Raw genomic sequence first — 19779 nt, 5'->3', positions numbered from 1 at the left:
GTCTCTCCATTTCTCTCTTCTGGCTTATATTTGAAGCTCACCCCGATGTGAGGAAGTGCATGCAATCTGAAACACTTTTATCTTTTAACAGTAGCGGGTGGGTTGATGTTTCTGTGTGTGTGTGTGTGTGTGTGTGTGTGTGTTTCTTTGTGTTCTCACCTCTGGCTCTCTCCAATCTCATAGTAGCACCCTAAAAATAAGATATACTCACTCTCACATATAACGCTGCTATGGCCACAACCAGTCCGAATAAATGTATTTCCATGTGGCATTCTGACGTTTTTGCTCTGACATAGATTAGACTGGTGTTTCTGGTCTGCTCTCTTGTGCTTACATATTACAGTAAAACAATAAATGCTGCTTCAAAGTGATGGTACATGAACCAGCACCTTCTCACTCCCAACTTGTCAAAAACCGACGCTTGATCAGCAACCCTCGCGTCAAAATATGAGCAGTAAGAAGCCCCTCCTGCGTCAATTTGCACAGCAACGGCGTGCCAATTTATGCTACATGCAGTGTCTTTTCTAGATAAACGTCCATTTTTACAAGAAATTTAGTTTCTGCCTGTTAAGTGCACGCAGTCTCCAGTGTTTCCCACTGAATTATTATGTTTGTGTGACATTCCAAAAACTGCAAGAAATTAGTAGATTTAGAAAAAATATTAAAAAAGCAAGAGGAAAATGCCTTGGAAATAACAGAGGGGGGAAAAAACTATGCTTATAACTAATTATCATAGTCTTCTTATAGTTTTTACTAATTCTTGCTTATTTTTGGCTTATCTCTTTTTGATGATAGTTGCCCAGAACATCAAAAAAATGCCACTGCCTGATGCGTCTCATACCGCCACTAAAGGGTGCCTTGGTGCATTGCTGTGTGAAACTGAGGGCCACTGATCATACGTTGGTATTTGACAAGTGAGTGTGAGACCAGTTTGCATGAACCTGACCTATAAGAAAACAGATATAAAATCAGCTGTCTGCATTATTCCTCGGATAGAGTAAATGTGGAAGATAAATGCACCATCTGACACAATGTCACTTTTGACATACTGTGCAGAACATAAGTAATAAACATCCACATGCTCACATATGAATATTTCCATGCATATGGAAACAAACACAGAGGAGCAGATGACATGATGTTTTATGATGAGTACAATCAACACGAGAGTGGCAATTATTTGAGACACAGGGAATGACAGGACACTGCTTTGCCAGTCACACACACACACACACACACACACACACACACACACACACACACACACACACACACAAACAGTCATGCAGAAGCACAGAGGCATGGAGGAGCAGCTGGCACGGCTGAATGCATGAAGCATGACATGCAAGAGGTGGGGCTGATGTATCTGTCCTACCTGTAGGAAGTGGCAGGTGCGTCCCTGCTCGGCTTTCACTAGAGCCTTATCTAGGTTGACTGAGGCCTTCTGGTAGACCTCTCTTGCTCTGCTCACTGTCAGAGTAGAAGACCACGAGCTCTTCTTCAGCTGCACTTGGCTATCCAGGGCGCTTACCAGTGGCATACCTCCGCTGCTGCCCCCGGAGCACGTCGAGCACTTCACGTCGTTGTTGCTTCGTGACGTCTTGAGGGAGTGGGCGCTGATGGTGTTATAGGACTCCATGAAGTACTGCGACTGGGATTTGTCCGGGTGGCGCCCCATGGTCATGACCCCTGAAGGCAGGCCTCCACTGCTGCCCCCGTGGTGATGGTGGTAGAGGCACATCTCCCTGTCGAGTGTGTCATCTGAGCTCCAGTAGCCTGAGATGGCTGTGCGCATTTTTGGCTCCGACTTGGAACGGTCTTTGCTCTTACTGCGCTTACTGTGCTTCAGGGTGCCAGAAGAGGAGGGCGGGTCATCGGGACTGGATTTGCTGCCGTTCATCCTCCCACTCCCTCCTCCACTGGCCCCCGAGGGCCCCTCCAAGGAGTGCGACTTGGTGAAAAGCTTCTGGACGGAGTGAACAAGGTGGCGGATTCGACCAGGACTGTCACTGCGTTGGTGTTCTACTGCAGTGCGCTTGTACTGCAGTGTGTGGTAGCCTTCACGCCGCACCGGTGCCTGCCGCTCAAACTGCTCTAACAGATTAGAAGGGATGCGGTTGTTGTTGTTTCCACCACCTCCTCCACTTCCCTTACTGCTCCCTGGTGGCCCCGTGTAAGGCACCACAGCGCCACACTCCTCCTTCAGCTCATGATGAGAGCTGTAATGTCTGCGAGGGAAGGTGCAGCTGGCCAGGTCGGGGTAGGCACTGCACTCAGACTGGAAGGAGTTGCGCTGGGTGAGGCAGGGATGGTCAGCAGAATGAGCCTCCCCAGGGTTGAGGAAGTAGGACCGACGATCCGAGTGCCCCAGGGTCATGGAGTCGTAAGAGGGGTCGCAGGTCACTCCATGGTGGTGACTACGGCTGCTGGACAGGCCTTTCATTGTCATCGTGGCAGCGTCGATGTGCACATCCAACTGCTGCCGCGGGAAGTCTGCACAGGCCCCAAAACTGGCTCTACAAAGAAACACACAGCCATGAGGAAGAACAGACAAACAAACAAGAAGAGAGAGACAGAAAAGAGATTTATAAATATCTCATATTTGCATACACTGGATGCACGGCGACTTCATCTGCTTTAATTTGAAGGAGATGCTTTCTGGCACTCCTTCACAGATGAGAAAACTTGATGATGTTGATGAGACTTGGACCTATTCTTTTATTTTTGTCCTTCAAAACTTCAAAAGGAGAGTCTCTATATATAGCAGCCACTTGGCATGTGGTCCCTGACATCCAAATCTGTCCTCAAGCTTCCTCTTCCACTTCTCTGTTCTCTCTGCGAGTTTTCAGTGAACAAGTGACAGGGGATCGAGGAAACAGAGAGAAACAAAGGAAGAAGAGGTATCAAGAAGAGTTCAAATCTATTTCCAGCTTGTGCGTGTGCTATATTTGTTCAAGGGTACTGTTAGAAATGAAGCATCGTTTAAACTCAACAAAAAATCTAATAAGAAATCAGTGAAGGGAATGCAGAAACATCGTCTCTTCTGCAGAGATGATGTAACACATTGAATAGTACTCAAAAAGTGCATTTATTTTTGCTCCACAATACCTGCTCAGTGTGCACACACACACATCCCCCCTACCCACAAACACAACAAATGATCACAGCCAGATCCCACACTTTTTCCTCCATACCTCTAGTTCTCCTCTAAGGGCAAACTAATTGGCCAGTAAAACCCAGCTGACAGCTTCTGGGCCGGCCGAGGCAAGCGGCAATAAACGACCTTTCCTTACATGGTGACATGAAAACAATGGCATCCATCAGGGCCCTTAAACTGCCTTCCTTACCCATCTGGGGCTGCGGCTGGCTAGCTGCTGAACCCACACTGTTTCCAATGGACTGGAGGTGAAGCTAACGAGACAATAATAAGAGCCCACGCACTCTGGTGTAGCTCTGTGACAGCAGTGTGGCCGAGTCTGTGCGGGGAATTCATTACTGCGATTTATAATGCACTACCAAAGGCCACTGTGGTAAATAGAAAAAAAACAAAAAAAGGAAGAGGAGGAGGAGTAGGAGGGGGAAGAGGAAACGATGAGAGGAAATATAACAAGAGAAAATGAGGGAGACAGAGCAGCGTAATGAAATATCATGTCAGTTCTTTACATAACTAGAGGACACAGTGTAGGGCACATGCAGGATGTATTTATGTGTGTATATACAGAGTGAGTCACATCTGTTATTTTCTTGGACGTGGCTATAAACTGGGTGCTGGATTAATTGAAAAATTGGGGAAATTATTCATGCATCCTGTGTGTATTAAACCAGGGTATCAAATCACTCTGGGGGGGAATTAAGCCAATATGTTACACTTGCATTGTTGAAGTAAAAAAAGAAAAAATGTAGAGTGGTCAATCCCCAACCCCATCTGCAATATACTCACAAGAGTGAACTCACACAAAGCGCACACTACATGCCACACAGACACGCACAGTGTCCGCTCCGTGCAGGGCACTTAAAAAGTGGGCTGTGTCCAACTAAAGGTATTCATTGCAGTTGACAGAGATCCCTTCTGTTGGCCGCTGAAGCACAGAATGTGACCTAAATAAAAGGCCCTCGCGGTGATCCACAGCAGCGTGTTTGTGGCACAGCTGTCTGCAGCACTGCACTAAAGCTGAAAAGCTGAAGTTGGGTCATGCTGGCTTTCTGCCTGCTAGCCACACATACACACACGCGGACACACAAATACATAGCGTATCTGACAGGCTGCTTATCTATGCTGAATTTTGATGCTGCTAGCTTGTAAAGTGCAGTTTATCAACAAGAAGAGGATCTGCTGGTTCTGCCGTGTCTGTCAGGTACGGACTGCAGTGACATGAGGAAGGCTCATAGACAGCTGTGGTTATGTATTATGCTGTATGTCCATTGTCGCCCACTGACCTAGTTGTGTCTCTACCTGTCTGGTCAAGCCAACCTCAGTATAGTACACTAACTCTGAAATACCCAAACAATATTTCTGTCAAGATCTCGTGCATGTTTTAGTGTTTCAACTGACTCTTTTATAAACAATATATTGATATCATAATGATATTGTGAGATGAGACTAAATATAATCTTAGATTTTAAATGTTCCAATATCAGGTTGTCTTTTCCTGGTTTTAAATGCTGCATTACAGGAAATAATGTAATTTTCTAAACTTACCAAACTACTTTAGCTGTTCTGTAATTTGCCTTTTTATACTTACTCATTATATCCACATTACTAATGTTATAGGTTATGTTCTATTATTATTTTTCCATGGTTTTCTTGGCCTATGCATTTTTATTAGCCTGCATTAAAACAGGTTTCTACACTGTAATTCAGTGAAGTAGGCCTGCTGTTATCATTTTCATAAGTAAAGGTAAAGGTAATTTGCACACCATGAGTGACATTTGAACCTTCCAATCAGTTAAAAGTTAGCACTCCAATCCACAACACCACCTGTCCTCATATGTCATTTACATCAAGACTCTTATTCATATTGCTCTCAGAAGTTCAGTGAATATGTAGCATAGACCAGTAGGCTGTTATTGCAACTGATGAGACTGATTCGTAAAAATAACAACTATCTCCTTGCATGGTAATTGGGATGTGTCACTGCAGCTTAAGTTAAAAGTAATGAGTTTCTGAATAGACATTTTGATCTGGAGAGACATAGGTCATATGAGAGGGGGCTAAAACCTGAGCTCCTCGACTGTAAGTCAGCACCATTAACCATTACACCATTTTCACCACAATTTAGGAATACTTAATTGTATATTTTTTCCCTACTTGCACTTGTGGTCAGTCCGCTGTAATGGATTAAGCCAGGAGGCACTGATGAGATCTGGTCTAGCCTTGCTTTTTCTGTTATCCTGGATTTCTGAATTCTGCTTTTGTGCAATAGCCCCCAGTAGTGCAACAATTCCATAGTCTTTGGTGCTTGAATCCGTTGTTTCCACAACACAAAAAACAACAAGCAAATAAATACAAAACATCAAGGCGACCCAAACAACTTGCTCCTTTTACTTTGTGTGAACAGGCTCCGAAAACCTCTGAGACTTCATTACATTTAAAGTGATTGTGTGCCGAACAGCAAGGTGTGCAAACAAAATGCAGGAGCAGATAAAACGAGGCAGCCTATGAATGTTAATGCCCATTAACACCTGCACTGCATCAGCACAGCGGGCTAAATTCTATTTAGATGCCATGCTTCTTTGGGCTCAGGTAAGATAAATGGAAAATAGATTTTTCCCTCTCTATCATAGTACACGGTAACCAATCTTGGACGCAGCCTCACAGTGGTCAAATCTACTCTTAATTTTCTTTCTTACTCCACCCTGAGCTTTGAGACTTACCAAAGCAAATAAACAGCGGTGCTATGAAAATGCAAAGTAACATCGACTTACTGCATACCATCTTTGTAGGAAGTGGTGAAATCAATATGCCTTAGTGTGAGAAGACTGCTGCAGCTTCTCTTTCTGGAGAAATAAAAGGCTGCTGTACAGATCGCAGTTAGTCTATACTCCTCAATCGACATCAAACGCTGGTTTGTAAGACGGCGCTCAGGGCTTACAGAGCTCCTTTGAGGTCTTCAGAGACCACAAGGCTACAAAAGGTCTCTTCTTCTCGCTCAAACCTGGCAACGACTTTTGCAAAGGTTGAAAACATTACCAGTCTGCTCTCCACGGGGAGTCAAATCACCTCACTGGACATGGCTCATCTTATGTGTGTGTGTTTGTCTGTGTGTTTGTGTGGGGGAACCAGACGAAAGAGAGCAGCACTTTACCTCCATTTTTCAGGTCAAGTGAAGTTTTGCCTTTGATCCTACAAACGCTTGCAGTCCGAGGCTACTGCATGATATTACTGCACAGACAGAGTATGAGGGTTAAGATACTGTAGCCTGCAAACAATGTTTCTCTGTAGAGGATGGCAGTTGGTGATTGTTTATTGCATTGTACCACTTAAATAAGGGGTAACAATGTATTCCTGCGTGCTTAATTATCATTCAGCATTAAATATTTCACTGTGAAAACACAAAAATGCTAATTCATTAACCTGCACAATGCTGCCTTTCTTGATTGATGTGGCCTACTTTCTACAAATCATATGTGCTGGATGAAAAAATATTATACCATACACTGTGTTCTTATGTTTTTTCATGAGTTATGTACATGCAAATTTTTTTTAATATGGAGCTTTTACCCATCTTCTGGGTCAATATTTGCACACACATGAACTGAAATATTTATTCACTTCAGGTGGTTTCCAGTCATGTAGATGTCTTTCCTGTAATTTTGTCCGTTTTTACGTCATCTTCCTCTGAGGTCTCTGCTGCCACTTAAATATGAGAATTTTGTCTGTTATTCAAAGCATTTAAAGTTGACTTTTCTTTGGAACAGTCCACAGACTTTGGTGAGTTGAGGGTTTTTTATTGGTAGATGGTAAATGGACTTTTGCTTGTATAGCATCTTTCTAGTTTTCTGACCATGAAAAACAGCAGTGCGCACAACTCAAAATTTACAGCCAATTTTGCTTATTTAATATGGGCAAAAAAGAACAGACACAGATGTGTTTCAGTTAAAGAGCCATCATCAGCATGACAACACAATAATGAATGGCAAATTATATAAAGACAGGTGAGGTTCAAACCACAATCAGGATAGAGAATACATAATTAAGTGATAAGATCCATCTGTGAATGAATGAACCATGAAACATTAGCCTCTCATAAATAGGAGGAGTGTCCATAACAATCAAGAAGAACACCATCAGCTGGTGACACCGGCTGAGGTATGAGTAAAAAGACGCCCAGGACCGAAAACAATAGTGGAACACCATAAATAAGGAGCGTAAACCTCAATTAATACATGACTCAAGTCAGTCCCATGATCACTCCAAGTGCTTTTACACTACATGACTACACCCATTCACACACACATTTACAAACCTGTGGCCGAGGCTATCATACAAGCTGCCACCTGCTTCTCAGTTTTAAATGCACTCACACATTAATGGAACAGCTACTGGGAGCAATTTGGGGTTCAGTATCTTTACCACTGATCTTCTGATTAGTGGACGACCCACTCTAACTCCTGAGCCACAGTCACAAATTTTCTTCAGAAGCAAGCGTGCAAACCATAACCTTATCAGACTGGTCGATAAAAGGGGAAAAAAGATGAGAAACTGGACTTACATAACATACAATATGTTAAAGTTAAATGAAAATAACTGACGATCCGATTCAACCCCAATTTGCACGTCCACAGTGTTTATCCAGATAATATTTAAGTCCCAGAAGCCAGTTTTACACTGCCTGTTCAAGGCAGGTATATCATGCCATTATGCCATCTCATCGTTTTGTATATAATGTCCAATCGCAGAAAGTGGGGACAGGGTCTGTGTAAAAATTAAATCCAGAAAAATGTGACCATGGGTGGGGAGGTGTGATGTTTTGATTATGTTGGCAGCCACACCACGGAAGATTTAATGAGCAGCTATAAGCTATTAATCGCTAATTCAAAGAAAAAGAACAGCTGCCGTAAATGTCTATAAACAGGGAAAACAATGATTTCTCGTCCTCTGAACAGAGAACGAGATCAGCTGCCATATCACAGAGAAGGTAAATGATTGTGAGTGACATGTTATGTCTTTGTTGTTGTTCAGAAAGCACTGCCGATTCATATATGTCACACTAGAGGTAGACGCTGTTGTACATGTCACACCCATCATGTCTCTTTTGATTGCGGTATGCAGTATCTAATCACACACTGGAGCAGAATGATGTCGCCATCGTTTGGATCTGTGTAAAAAAAGATGGGACTTTGTAGTGTCTCTATAGTACGATCTCTGTGTAAAACAGCTACAGATTACAAATGGTTTCTTCCATTTCTGTATAATAAGATGAGGTCCTGCATAAGTAAAATGTCCTATTTTTTCCCGAGTCACAATCTCAGAAATTTCCACATAAAAGTAGCGGAAGCCTCAGTCATGGGTATCTCAAAATCATCTGCATGATGGGATGCCACCAACACGTTTATTACTTTTTGAAAATTGGGTGAACTGACCCTTTAAAAATGAAGAGCAAAAGGATAATTAAGCAGCACGTTCTTGGATAAACAAGATAATCAGCATTAAGCTTTCCTGAGCGGAAGAAGTCAATATAGCGGAAAATAAAAATGATCTAAAATAGTAGTAAATGCTCGGCTAAAGACAGACATAGCATACGAGGTATATTCAGTGATTCTGTGGAGGCACTTTAACAGACACGCACAGCAACTTTGACAAAACTCACTCGTATTTATTAATATTTAAGTACATGAATATTTGACGGTTTTATATCTTGAAAAGAAACGCACACATACACGAGAGCTGCAGCTGGCAGAGACGCAGTAACAGTGACAGAGAGGATGTTTCTCATTGTGAATGTGTGAACAGTACCTTTAAAAAAATACCCAGGAGAATGACATCATTGAACATTTTAAAGACAGCCAGGGGCCGAAAAACTGTTGAGGGAACTGGTATTTTTTTTGTGTTTCCGGATTATGTAGAAGTGGCTTTTAGGGATGTCAAGAGAGGCTGAGAACCACTAACTTTAATGTCTTACTGTTAAAATGACTCTTAAATGATAGATGACGGTCTCCCTTGACCGTCCTGTCTGGCTGCTGCGAGGCAACATTTTGAGGAAAAACTGCAAATTACTGCTTTTAGTTTATATGTGCTTCATAAAATACATGAATGTCTACAAAAGTAATATCAGACATGATAAAAAATGGGAAATTGATGGAAATAAAAATGCTTTCAGTGTTCGTATTTCATGGAGTGGCACATTCACCCTCCAGCAGTGACAGGTTTATACAAAGATGTTTCAAACGGACACCATAGAAGATAGGAAGTCAGTGACTATATCTTCATTGTATCAATAAATGACAGCTTACGCATTGTTTTAGCCATTCCTTGAGGTCATTTTCTTTCTTTTTGAAAATGTATTATCATTATTATTATTTCACTTATTTTTCCGCAAATTTTCTTGTAACTTTTTTATTTCTTGTTTATTATTTTGGCCATTTCTTGCTAAGTAACTCTTCGCATCCCTATGTTTTTGAAAGTAATCAAGCCAATTTGCTCAGGTTTTGAAGGGTTTAAGATCAGAGTACTTCATCCACCACCGTGTCTTCCCAATTCAATTCATATGCAGTTTTTATGTAAAACACTCAGGAAAAAAATGTCTGCTTGGCATCTTATCAAAACATGCTAAATAACCTAATAAATAATAATCTTTAAGCAAATGCATCATTAGACCTCGTCGTGAATGCAGTTTCATCCGACACCTAATAGGCATGTTTCTGCACACTGTATCGTCTGCATTATGAGAGCACATGCATCCGTGGATGGATTGATGTTCCCGGTTTCCACAAGACAGCTCCTTTGTCACAACCAAACTAATTAGACTGACTGTCAGGGCTCTCTCTGACAAATGCACTGACTGTGCTGAGTTATAGCTCAGTACCCACCAAGCACATTCTGGAGACAAATTCTTCAAGTGATGAGGTCTATTTGATCAAGGTAAACAAATTAACAGAGGCATTAAGTCTAGAGAAAGACGGTATGGTTTGTTTCAGGCAGAGCTTTCGTCGAGGCTCGTGCTGTTTGTTCACAAATTTCAGCAAGAAAAAAAATGGTGAAAATGCAGCACTGGAGGCAAACAACATGGCATTAGAAAATAAAGTTATGTCAGGAGGTTTGAAAGTGCATTTCTATGTAAAGCTCAGCAACAGTGGTCCAAAATTACAATTTTTTCAGACTTGCTTATTCATCTTTCATTTTGTTTTGTTTCATTTTTTTCCATGAAAGACCAAAAACATGTCATTTACTGGAAATAACTACTTGAGTGACATCTTGTGTGATGGATTCATGCAGACACTGCATGTACGAATACATTAGCTGCAATCATCTATTAGAAAAGTTCAGAGTATAAGATTGCATTGCTGAAAAGCCTTTTCCCATTTTTCATAACAATGAATGTACTCATTCATGGATCCCTTGATCTTTGAAGGAATAAGATTGAACTGAGTAGATCTGACACTGTGACACATAACAAAAGGCCTCGACTCCACTGAGATGGCTATTGTAGGGCTTAAGGTTGAATCCATCATGGCCATACAGTGGGAGTCAAAGAAGAAAAAGACAGCCCATATCTGTTCACTTTAAAGGGTAGCATTTACTGTTAGATATAATAAAGTTTTTTTTATAAGGCATGTGATCTCTCAGAGGAATTTTTACAGAGATGTGATACCAAAACCCAGAAAAACCAAAGCAATGTATCTCTTTTACCCTGAACAGCACTTGGCGTTCCTTATACCTTCTAGTCTTAATTTAAAATTCAAAAGAAAAATTCATTATTCAAAAGTGGTAAAAAAAAAAAACCAAACACACACACACACACAAGTCATAATGATCCATTTGAATTCAAAATTCACACTATATGCACAACGGTTTGCTATCTGGTAAGTGTGAAAGTAGTATAAATGAAAAACTGTGGTTAAATAAGGTAGTTTAACATCTCCCTTACACTATGCTTATGTTATAAGCTTAACCCTTTGGACTCTGCAATAGAAATGGTCTTTCTACACTGGTATTTTTGTTTATTGTGATGTCATTTCTTGGAGTATCTTGGAGTAAATATTAACATGTTTTTTCCTTTGTAACTACTTACTAAATAATATTCATATTTTTAGTTACATTTTTAAAGTTTCTCTTTATATCTAATATGAGCAAAAAGCCAATAAACATTCGGACAAAAAAGAGATAAAGCTCAATAAAGCTATCAATAAAAAGCAGGCAAGGAAATTGGACAAGGGAGGACAGTGTCACCATGGAAACAAATGGATTTTCTGGTGGAAAACAATGTGTTTTCACTCCAGCTAATGAGAACTCATATGTAGCGACCACTGTGTGATCATATGTGTGGACAGAAACTGAAGTCACCATTTCTTATGCTTTATGTCTTCATGTATCTGCAGGGCAAACCAGGAAATAGTGAAAAATGACCAAAGCCTGGTTTTATCATCTGTGTTTTAGAAGACAGAAATTTTGATTGAGAGACTGAGAACACTAGAAAAAAATTAGTAAAAGACAGTTATTATCTTTGATAAATGTTGTGTAAAAAATAAAATCACTTAGAGGAGTACTACAGAATTTGTGAAGTCATACTCACTGCTCACATACTTTTTTTAACTTGGATTTGTGCCCCGTTAGTTGCACTGAACAGTTGGATGGACTTAAAGAAAAAGCTACAAGTCCAGTGTGAACAAATGGATTGATAACTTAAAATAAAACCTACATACAGAAAAGTCAAGTCACAAAAAAGAGGAGAAATCTGAATAAATGAGTGAGAAACTTGATGAATGATGCTGGAGGCTCTGTTTTGTTGTGGGAGGTATTTTTATGGGATGGTGTTGGGTCTCATTAGAAGAGGGGGTCATTGACAATTAATGCAAACTTATTCTGAGTATGATAAAAACACATTTATCTTGATTAAAGTCTTATCAGGAATAACAATGATCTGTTCTACAGGGCACTGGGGTCACTGAATAGAATGAAAATTATGTAAATCCAGTGCTATGCATTTAGAGACCACAAGACCTTAACTTTCATTAACACTTAAAGAAGATTTTGGTTAAGGTGTCAGTATGCTCAGTGTCAGAACCACATCTGTAACCCCCTCTCTCCGAAAATGTTGGCATTGTACGTGTCTGCAAACCATAAATATATTACATTTGCAAACCACTGTTGGAGACCAACAGACAACAAAACCAGTTGTGATTTAGCGAATCTTTGCAATATTTTCAGCTGACTTTTAGTCACAAAAAGGGGATGATTTTTACAGTGATGTTGCTTTGTCTGCCAAGATTGGGCCCCTGAAGCCAGATATTTTTTAAACCTGATCTTTTTTAACTAAACCAAGTCGTTTGGGGGCCAAATCCTGACCACATGTAAGCCACAGCATTGTTCTAATTTTGGCTACTGTTCCTACATAATAACATGTGAGTATATTATCCTGTCCATTATCTACAGAAATGCACGGTGCCAACATGGTCTCTGGCAACTGCGTTGGAGATTCATATTGTCTGTTACTCTGCATATTGTAACAAATAAATCCAAAATAGTAATGCGTATTCTCTTACTGGGTTGTTTTTCAATGTGAAAAGAATTGGGGGGCTGTGTCCACCAAGTTTTGCAACGTTCGGACTTAACCAACAATCTGGCCAGCACACCCCCGGGGTGAAAAAAATGTAAAGTATGACAAGTGCACAATTACTTCCATCACTGTTTCCTTCAAAGAAATACTGCTTGAAAGTGTGGGCTGTTATCCCCATTTCAACAATCATCGTCTCTCTCTACGACAGCAGGTTTTTCAACCCACCTCCTTGAGTGGCAGTTTGGACCAGCTATAAACGCATTTGCGTTCAGACGTGGTCAGATGGCTCGTCAACGAATTCTGGTTCTTTATGTGAATACTTTTAGACAGAGCACCACACCAAGATCATTAAAAGCACAAATTTCTTTTGGAGGAACAGTCTTTCATACCTTCAGCAGAGTTCCAGAGACTTGTAGAGTCAAGGAAAGCAGAAGCTGTTTTGGTGGCTACTTTTGGCCAAGTGCCTTACTAACACACTTGTAAGCCATCTGTACACAAGTAATAGATGGACTTAAAATTCCCAAATTATTCTTTTATTTTTCATGATGTTGCATACCAGTGAGAAAAATTCTAATCATGAGTTTCTATGGCATGAATATGAAGTGCTTTAATCATTTTCCTTAATATGCATTTTATCACAATTCCTCTCAAAGTGGGACAGTGCAGCATTCAAAACGCTAACTATTAAAACATCAGGTAAAAAGCATCTGCATTTGTTTGGATATGCATATTACCATCGTTGCTCACGCAGAATAATAACCGTTATGTTTATATTCTCTCTTAAGAGCTGTGAAATCTGGGGCGCCTAATCCTGGACTATGCAGCGGTGGAATAGTGCTGTGACGGTGATACCTAAATTGAACCCTGGAGGGTGAGGCTGTATGTGTGTGAGCATCTCTGTGCATGTTCTGCATAACACACTGCAGCCTCATCCATCAGCCGTGGCCATGACCCACATGTGAAAAAGTTGCTAATGCTGCTAATGTCACTGTGAGGCTCACAACTGTGGCATTTCTCTTGTGTTAGCACACTTGTAGCTGATAATAAGACTGCTGCTGCTGCTTCATTACAGCTGCTATTTTGACTCGCAGTTGCTTGTGAGTTGCACAAAAAAGCTGAACATGGACAATTAAACTTTACAAAAAAAAAACCCTGTGTATATTCAGCTGCTTCACTGTGTGTTTTTAATCCTCTGCACACTCACTAATAATATGATGCATCATTGCGCATGGTTTGCAAGGCATTCATGTTGTTTTATGAAAAACATAAGGAGCCACATACCCCGCTGGAATAAGCAGTGTGGTTGTGCGCATTGTACAGTATGCACAGTACAGTCACTTGCCACTGCCAGGCAGCATTAGCATCAAACTGCTGCCAGAGGCGTCCTGAGTGTCAGGTGATTTCAAGCAACTGATTCTACAGTTAATTACATGTCAGGAAACAGAGCTGACCTTAAGTGCGCACAGCTAATGTGTTGATATGCTTTTAGCTGAGGCAGTTTAAATACCTACTTCTGTCCTTTGCCAAACCATTCATTCAACATTTATTAGACAAATGTGCTAAATAAAGATTAAATATTGTATTAACAAAGTGCCAGCGAAGCCTAATACCAAACAATAATTTGTGATTTGCATAAATTCTGTAATGAAATAACTCCCTCCAGCTCAGAAAATAATTAAGCTTGCAGAAAAAAAGTCAACATAAGTGCAAAAAAAAAAGAGGCAGATTTAGCTGTCCGTTTCTTTTGGGCAAACACTTTACATAACGGGCGGACGACTGGCTAAAACCTTTTGATGAGATTACCTTGACTCGAGGCTATCTGCTTAACTCCTGAGGGCGGAGGTCACAGACTGGTTAGGGGACGTACTCGGGTAAAGCGACGAGAAAAAGCAGGATGATTTGTGCCTCTCCTTCACCGTGGGTGGCATGTCACATCGAGGACGCATCAGTGGATGCCTGACAGATCTGGGAGTGAGATCCAACTGAGCAAGAGGGTTGGGGGGAAGGGAGTCTAACCCGCTGTCTTCTCGCATGAGTGCTGGTGGACGCATATCAAATGCGACACACACATACACAAGGAAAGCAATCACAAATACAGATGCAACACCATGCATACACACACTATAAACACATTCACACAGAGACTAGGAGGCAGAATTCCAGCTCCAGCTCTGTGGAGATCTGAGCCTCGATTGAACATGCTGCCTGCACAGAGAGCAGGTGTCGAGCCAGGTGAGCGCTGACGGTTAGCGGCTAGATCCCAGCCGACCTCACATCAAAATCTGGCGACACAGAGAGAGGGCATGAAAATTCCCAACTAAGTGGAATCAGCGAGGCTTATGCCATCAAAATGGACTCAATTATGTCTCCTGTCAACTCAGGTTTAGCCTTCGTCTATCAAAGACTCAAGACTGGGGCCCTGTTGCTAAACTCAGATTACTGAGACTGTTTCCCCTCAGCAGAAATTCAGTGGCTGTTTCCTGTTCCCAGAGCGGGCAGCTGTGGCCATTCAGGATAGAACATCTATAATAAATAACATGGAAGAAAAAAAGAGAAAGACATCAAGAAAGAGACATGAGACGAGAAACTGAGTACTGCACCGCAAAGCTGGTGCAGCATGGAGTTGTTTTTTAGATGCATGTTTATGTCTGCCTCTAATTAACTCTCTCTTTGTTTATGATTCTCTCCGGCTGGACAGAATTATATGAGCCAATATCCTAAAAGCAAAATGACTCAGTTTACGATTTTGCATGCTATTTGTTCTTCCGAAGTCCATTAAATCAGTATTTCTGAGTATCAAAACCTGCTCAAGCTGGAACAAAGAGAGTGGATTTTCAGTGATTTTTCAGGGAAATTCAACTATTTCTTCAATATTAACTCAACAATGTTCAAAAAGTGCTGTTCTTTTTGTGCATGGAGTCAGAAAATTATAAGCAATGCTACACAGCATAATATTGACAGAGATATTATAGCTTTCCACAGAGACCAAAGAGTACACAGATCCAAAGAAAGTCAATGATAGTCATTTTTATAAGTGTTTTAAACACCAATAAGTGACTTGCTTATTGTGAAAGCTTATCTATTCAGCTGAGGGGGAAGAAACTAAATGAGTCTGTCGCAAGTGTGAGGGCGTCTTTCATGCATTTTCAAGGATACTTGAACTTACAATAACTTATTCATGTTAATATGATCATTGAGTCGCAGTTTTTTTACGGTGTGGTAAAAAGCACATTATACAAATGTCTTGCCTCAGCCGCCCCAGCACTGTCAAGTGTTGGAATTAAAAACAAAGCATTGAGGGCGTAAAAGTGATTTGCTGTTGAGTGTTTCGTGAACGACCAAATGAACTGTGAAATGTGTCGCTCATTGAGCAAGTTAAATTAGCTTCCCATTTCATAATTTGCTCAGGTACACACAGATAACAGCCTCCATCTTACTGGTACACTGCAATGACACACATCTAATATTCAGAAAGGTTATGCTATTCAATGTGATGTTATCACGGACGACACTCAAGATGTGAACCACGGTTAAGGAGTCTCATTTTTGCAACAAAGAGATACGATCTTAAATTACTCTTTGAAAGGGCAAAAATAATTTAAATTTAGTTTGCAAATGTGTTATTATGAATTAATGAAGTGGGGAGGCTCAAAGATAAGGAAGCTCTAGCTGAGTGTTTCCTTGTGCTCTATATTAAAATATATTAAGGCCTCATTAATAGCTTGATCATGAAAACATTTTGAAACAGTAAAGCATTTATAGAGTTGCTGAAAGCTTGGAAGGATTAATCAATGATGTTCTTGATTTCTCAAAAGGGCCAGTGCCAGACCTAGCACATTTGGGGCCCTAGGCAAGCTCCTGCCCCCCCACCCTGCAAAAATACAATAAGAAGTAATGTTATATATGTATTTCAGATTTAAAGTTAAACAATGCATAGATGTAACTGTGCAGAGTTCTTTTCTAGTTATTATATTTATTACTTTATTAATTATTGTTGTTAATAAGAGCTAATGGGAAATCAGCACAAATAAACAATGAAACTCATCAAAAAGAATATGGCAAGAGCAAATTTGCAAATTTCGTATGTAAAGGGAAGAAAAAATAAGCCTTAAGGTGAACTTCATTGCTAGGACCACAGGTGGTACCCCTACTGTAGTCCGACAGTTTTTTTTATAGGTGGCCACATTTGTTGCCAATAGAAAGATGCACCATATAAGATCACATGAAACTGTAAAGTTTTAGAACTAGTATCATGTACTGCAACCTATTTATGTCAAGGTGCATTCTCGATAAACCTCTTCTTCAGTCGCCTGCAGTGGAAGAAATGAATCACAACACCTTGCCTCTAAGCTCCCGAGCTGAACAAATGTGTTTCTTGCACGCTGACTACAGTAGATTAGCTCAGTCTGGGCAGTTTATTGTTAATCTGGGAGTATCAAAGAGAACGGTATGAGGAGAAGCTCTCACACATCTCCACACTGTTGCCAGAGTGTGTAATGTCCAGCTAGAAGTCAAGGCAAGTTTTGGAGAGCGTTCCAGTCTCCTTTCCTTTCTTTGCTCTCTGTTATATCCCCCAAATCTTTCCTGTCTCCCCACTCTACCTCACCTACAAACCCTCTCCTTTCTCTGATTATTCCTCTTCAATCTTTTCCCTACCTGACCCCGGGTGTCCGTTCTGTTCTGCTGTGATTGCCAGTATCAGCGCCGTGGCTTTCTTCCCACTGGCCAAGATTTACCTCATCTGATCTTCCCTAATTACACTCATTCACCGCCTAATCTCCATAAACACACTCCACGGAAAACCACTTCATGTTGGAAACCCCGAAATGTTCTTTGCACAGGATAACATCTAGATCTCTGTATTTGAAAAAAAATGTTAAGTTGAAGAGTGTGACTGCACAGCAGGAACTCTGCGATACGGCCTCTGCTATCAACCTGTTTATCCCACTGCCTGCTGAATCCTTCCCTCCCTCTTCACCCTACCCTGCCATACCCAGCATACTGGCTTGGAGTCTGTTCGTAAACCACATTACTTCTTTTCAAATAGCCTTCAATGATGACCCGAGCCAGTGCAATGATACATTTTCAAGTGGTAAGCTGTGCTCGCTGTAAATCCAGCTTTTTGGCAGTGGCAGCAGGCCTTAGGGTTCAGGGTTGGTTCGTCTAGCTGAGCCAGGGATGGGATCCCATGCGTGATTATATATAAACTACTCATGGTAATGACTGTGCACTATTTCCATTCTAATTCAGCTGCAGGAGCTGTAATCATTATGCATATTTTTTTAAATTCTGAAAACAATGGTAAATTCAGGAAAGGGATGTTTTATGTACGTATTTCCTACAACAACTCTATAAATTACATTATAGTTCAGAATAACACCTGAAATCTAAAATGTAAACCTGACAAGTTACCATAAGATTTCAGCTTCAACATACAGTAGGTTTTACATTAGTTAATTTTTTAATTAAATAAATTAAAGGTGCAGTGTGTAGGATTTAAGAGGATACTGGCAGAAATGGAATATAATATAATGAGTATGTTTTCTTTAGTGTATCATCTCCAGAAAATAAAAATTGTTGTGTTTTGTCACCTTAGAATGAGCCGTTTATATAAACAAAACACTGGCTTTTTAAACATGAACTGCGTTATTCAGTGTTTTTACCAAATTACCGGTGCCGTTAGTTTTTGAGAGGAAGAGACCTCTGCGGATAATTCGTCTCATAAAAAAACCCTGAACATCTGGATCTCAAGTTATCCAACAGATCATCCCAACTCTTCAAATACCACCACTTAATCTGTGGACCTCCAAATCTAAATATGATGCACTTGGTACCCTCCAGCATCTGTTTTGGACATTCTGGGATTGTGAGTCAATTTATACTTTTTATACATGTTATGTCTTTTCAAAATACACTTCCATTATTTAATGCTCATTAAATGCCTACAGTCTTTTTCAAAATAAACTTAGAATTTAGGTAAACACTTCCTTTTTTTACAAGGCACATGGTTTAAGTAACTTAAGTATGAGTTGTGAGGGAGATTTGGGTTATCAGAGGGGAAAAAAGCAAGCACATATTAGCAGGTGGTGGACTAGCCCGTCTGCGAAATGCTGAACAGTGTCAGAGAAACACTGATTTGTTACTTGTTACTGCTTTATTCAGAGTTTTACCGTTTTTTAATCACCTGGTCTGTTTGTTTTGGAGAGGAGGAGACCTGTGCAAATAGTACGGCTCCTGTTAAAAACCTCCTGAACAATAAACACTTAGGGAATTCTTACTGGGAGAAGATTCAGCTGGTTGCAATTTGTAATCCTCACCACTAGATGCCACAAAATCTACCTAAATCTAACACGCTGTCCCTTTAGAAAGTTATTAATAAAATGGCTGCATTTGGTGAAAATAACCTGTTGTATGCATGAAATGTTCAGTCACAAAGCAAGCACTCTGTTGAATGAATAAGTGTTGTATCAATAATCATTCCTTCGATTGTAGCAAACAGCACAGTCAGCTCGTAGCTTCAGTCTGTGCCTCATGTGTTATCATTACACCGAAGTCACAGAGCAGATTTTTTCCAAAAAATAAATGCCCGGCAACCCAGAATGCTGTTTAGCAGCTGTTGATTAGATATTTTAAGAACCATTACAGACTCCCACAGATGAAAAATAACAAATTTTTAACCCACTTCTCAACTGATGACTTTATAAGCTAATCTAGGCAGCAAGAAAAGATATGTCTTCATTCTTTTTGTAAAAATGAAATATTCATTAACAGAATGGATCACTCATGTGTTATACAGCATCCATCAACAAGTGAAAATAGTAAAATGATGATTCCAATGTCAGATTAGTAAGAATGTTTTCATTTGTGTCCTCTGACAAAAATAACTCCAAATCCTTTGCCCTGCCTTCTGTTTGCCGTCTGCACAGCGTTGCTAGAGTGCTTTGACTTATGCCTGGCACAGTAAACATGTTCAGCACTTTTACTCGCTATTAAGCACTTTTGCACACTTTTTAAACTGTTTATCTCACCACTGCCATCTGCTCTGTCACCAGTTATTATTATA

At 40.4% G+C, this 19779-nt stretch overlaps 1 protein-coding gene across 1 annotated transcript in view; it reads right to left on the bottom strand.

The window, feature by feature from the left end:
* The window catches only part of dlgap1b (discs, large (Drosophila) homolog-associated protein 1b), a 114913-nt gene that overhangs the window by 53543 nt on the left and 41591 nt on the right, over positions 1-19779 (bottom strand). The window contains exon 3 of the mRNA XM_042510586.1: positions 1376-2516. Within this exon, the coding sequence (XP_042366520.1) occupies positions 1376-2449 (1074 nt within the window). The 5' untranslated portion in view covers positions 2450-2516. The remainder of the gene's footprint in view (positions 1-1375; positions 2517-19779) is intronic.

Source organism: Plectropomus leopardus, chromosome 21 (assembly GCF_008729295.1).
Source record: "Plectropomus leopardus isolate mb chromosome 21, YSFRI_Pleo_2.0, whole genome shotgun sequence".
Classification (NCBI taxonomy): Eukaryota; Metazoa; Chordata; class Actinopteri; order Perciformes; family Serranidae; genus Plectropomus; species Plectropomus leopardus.
This window is presented reverse-complemented; position numbering and strand designations above follow the sequence as displayed.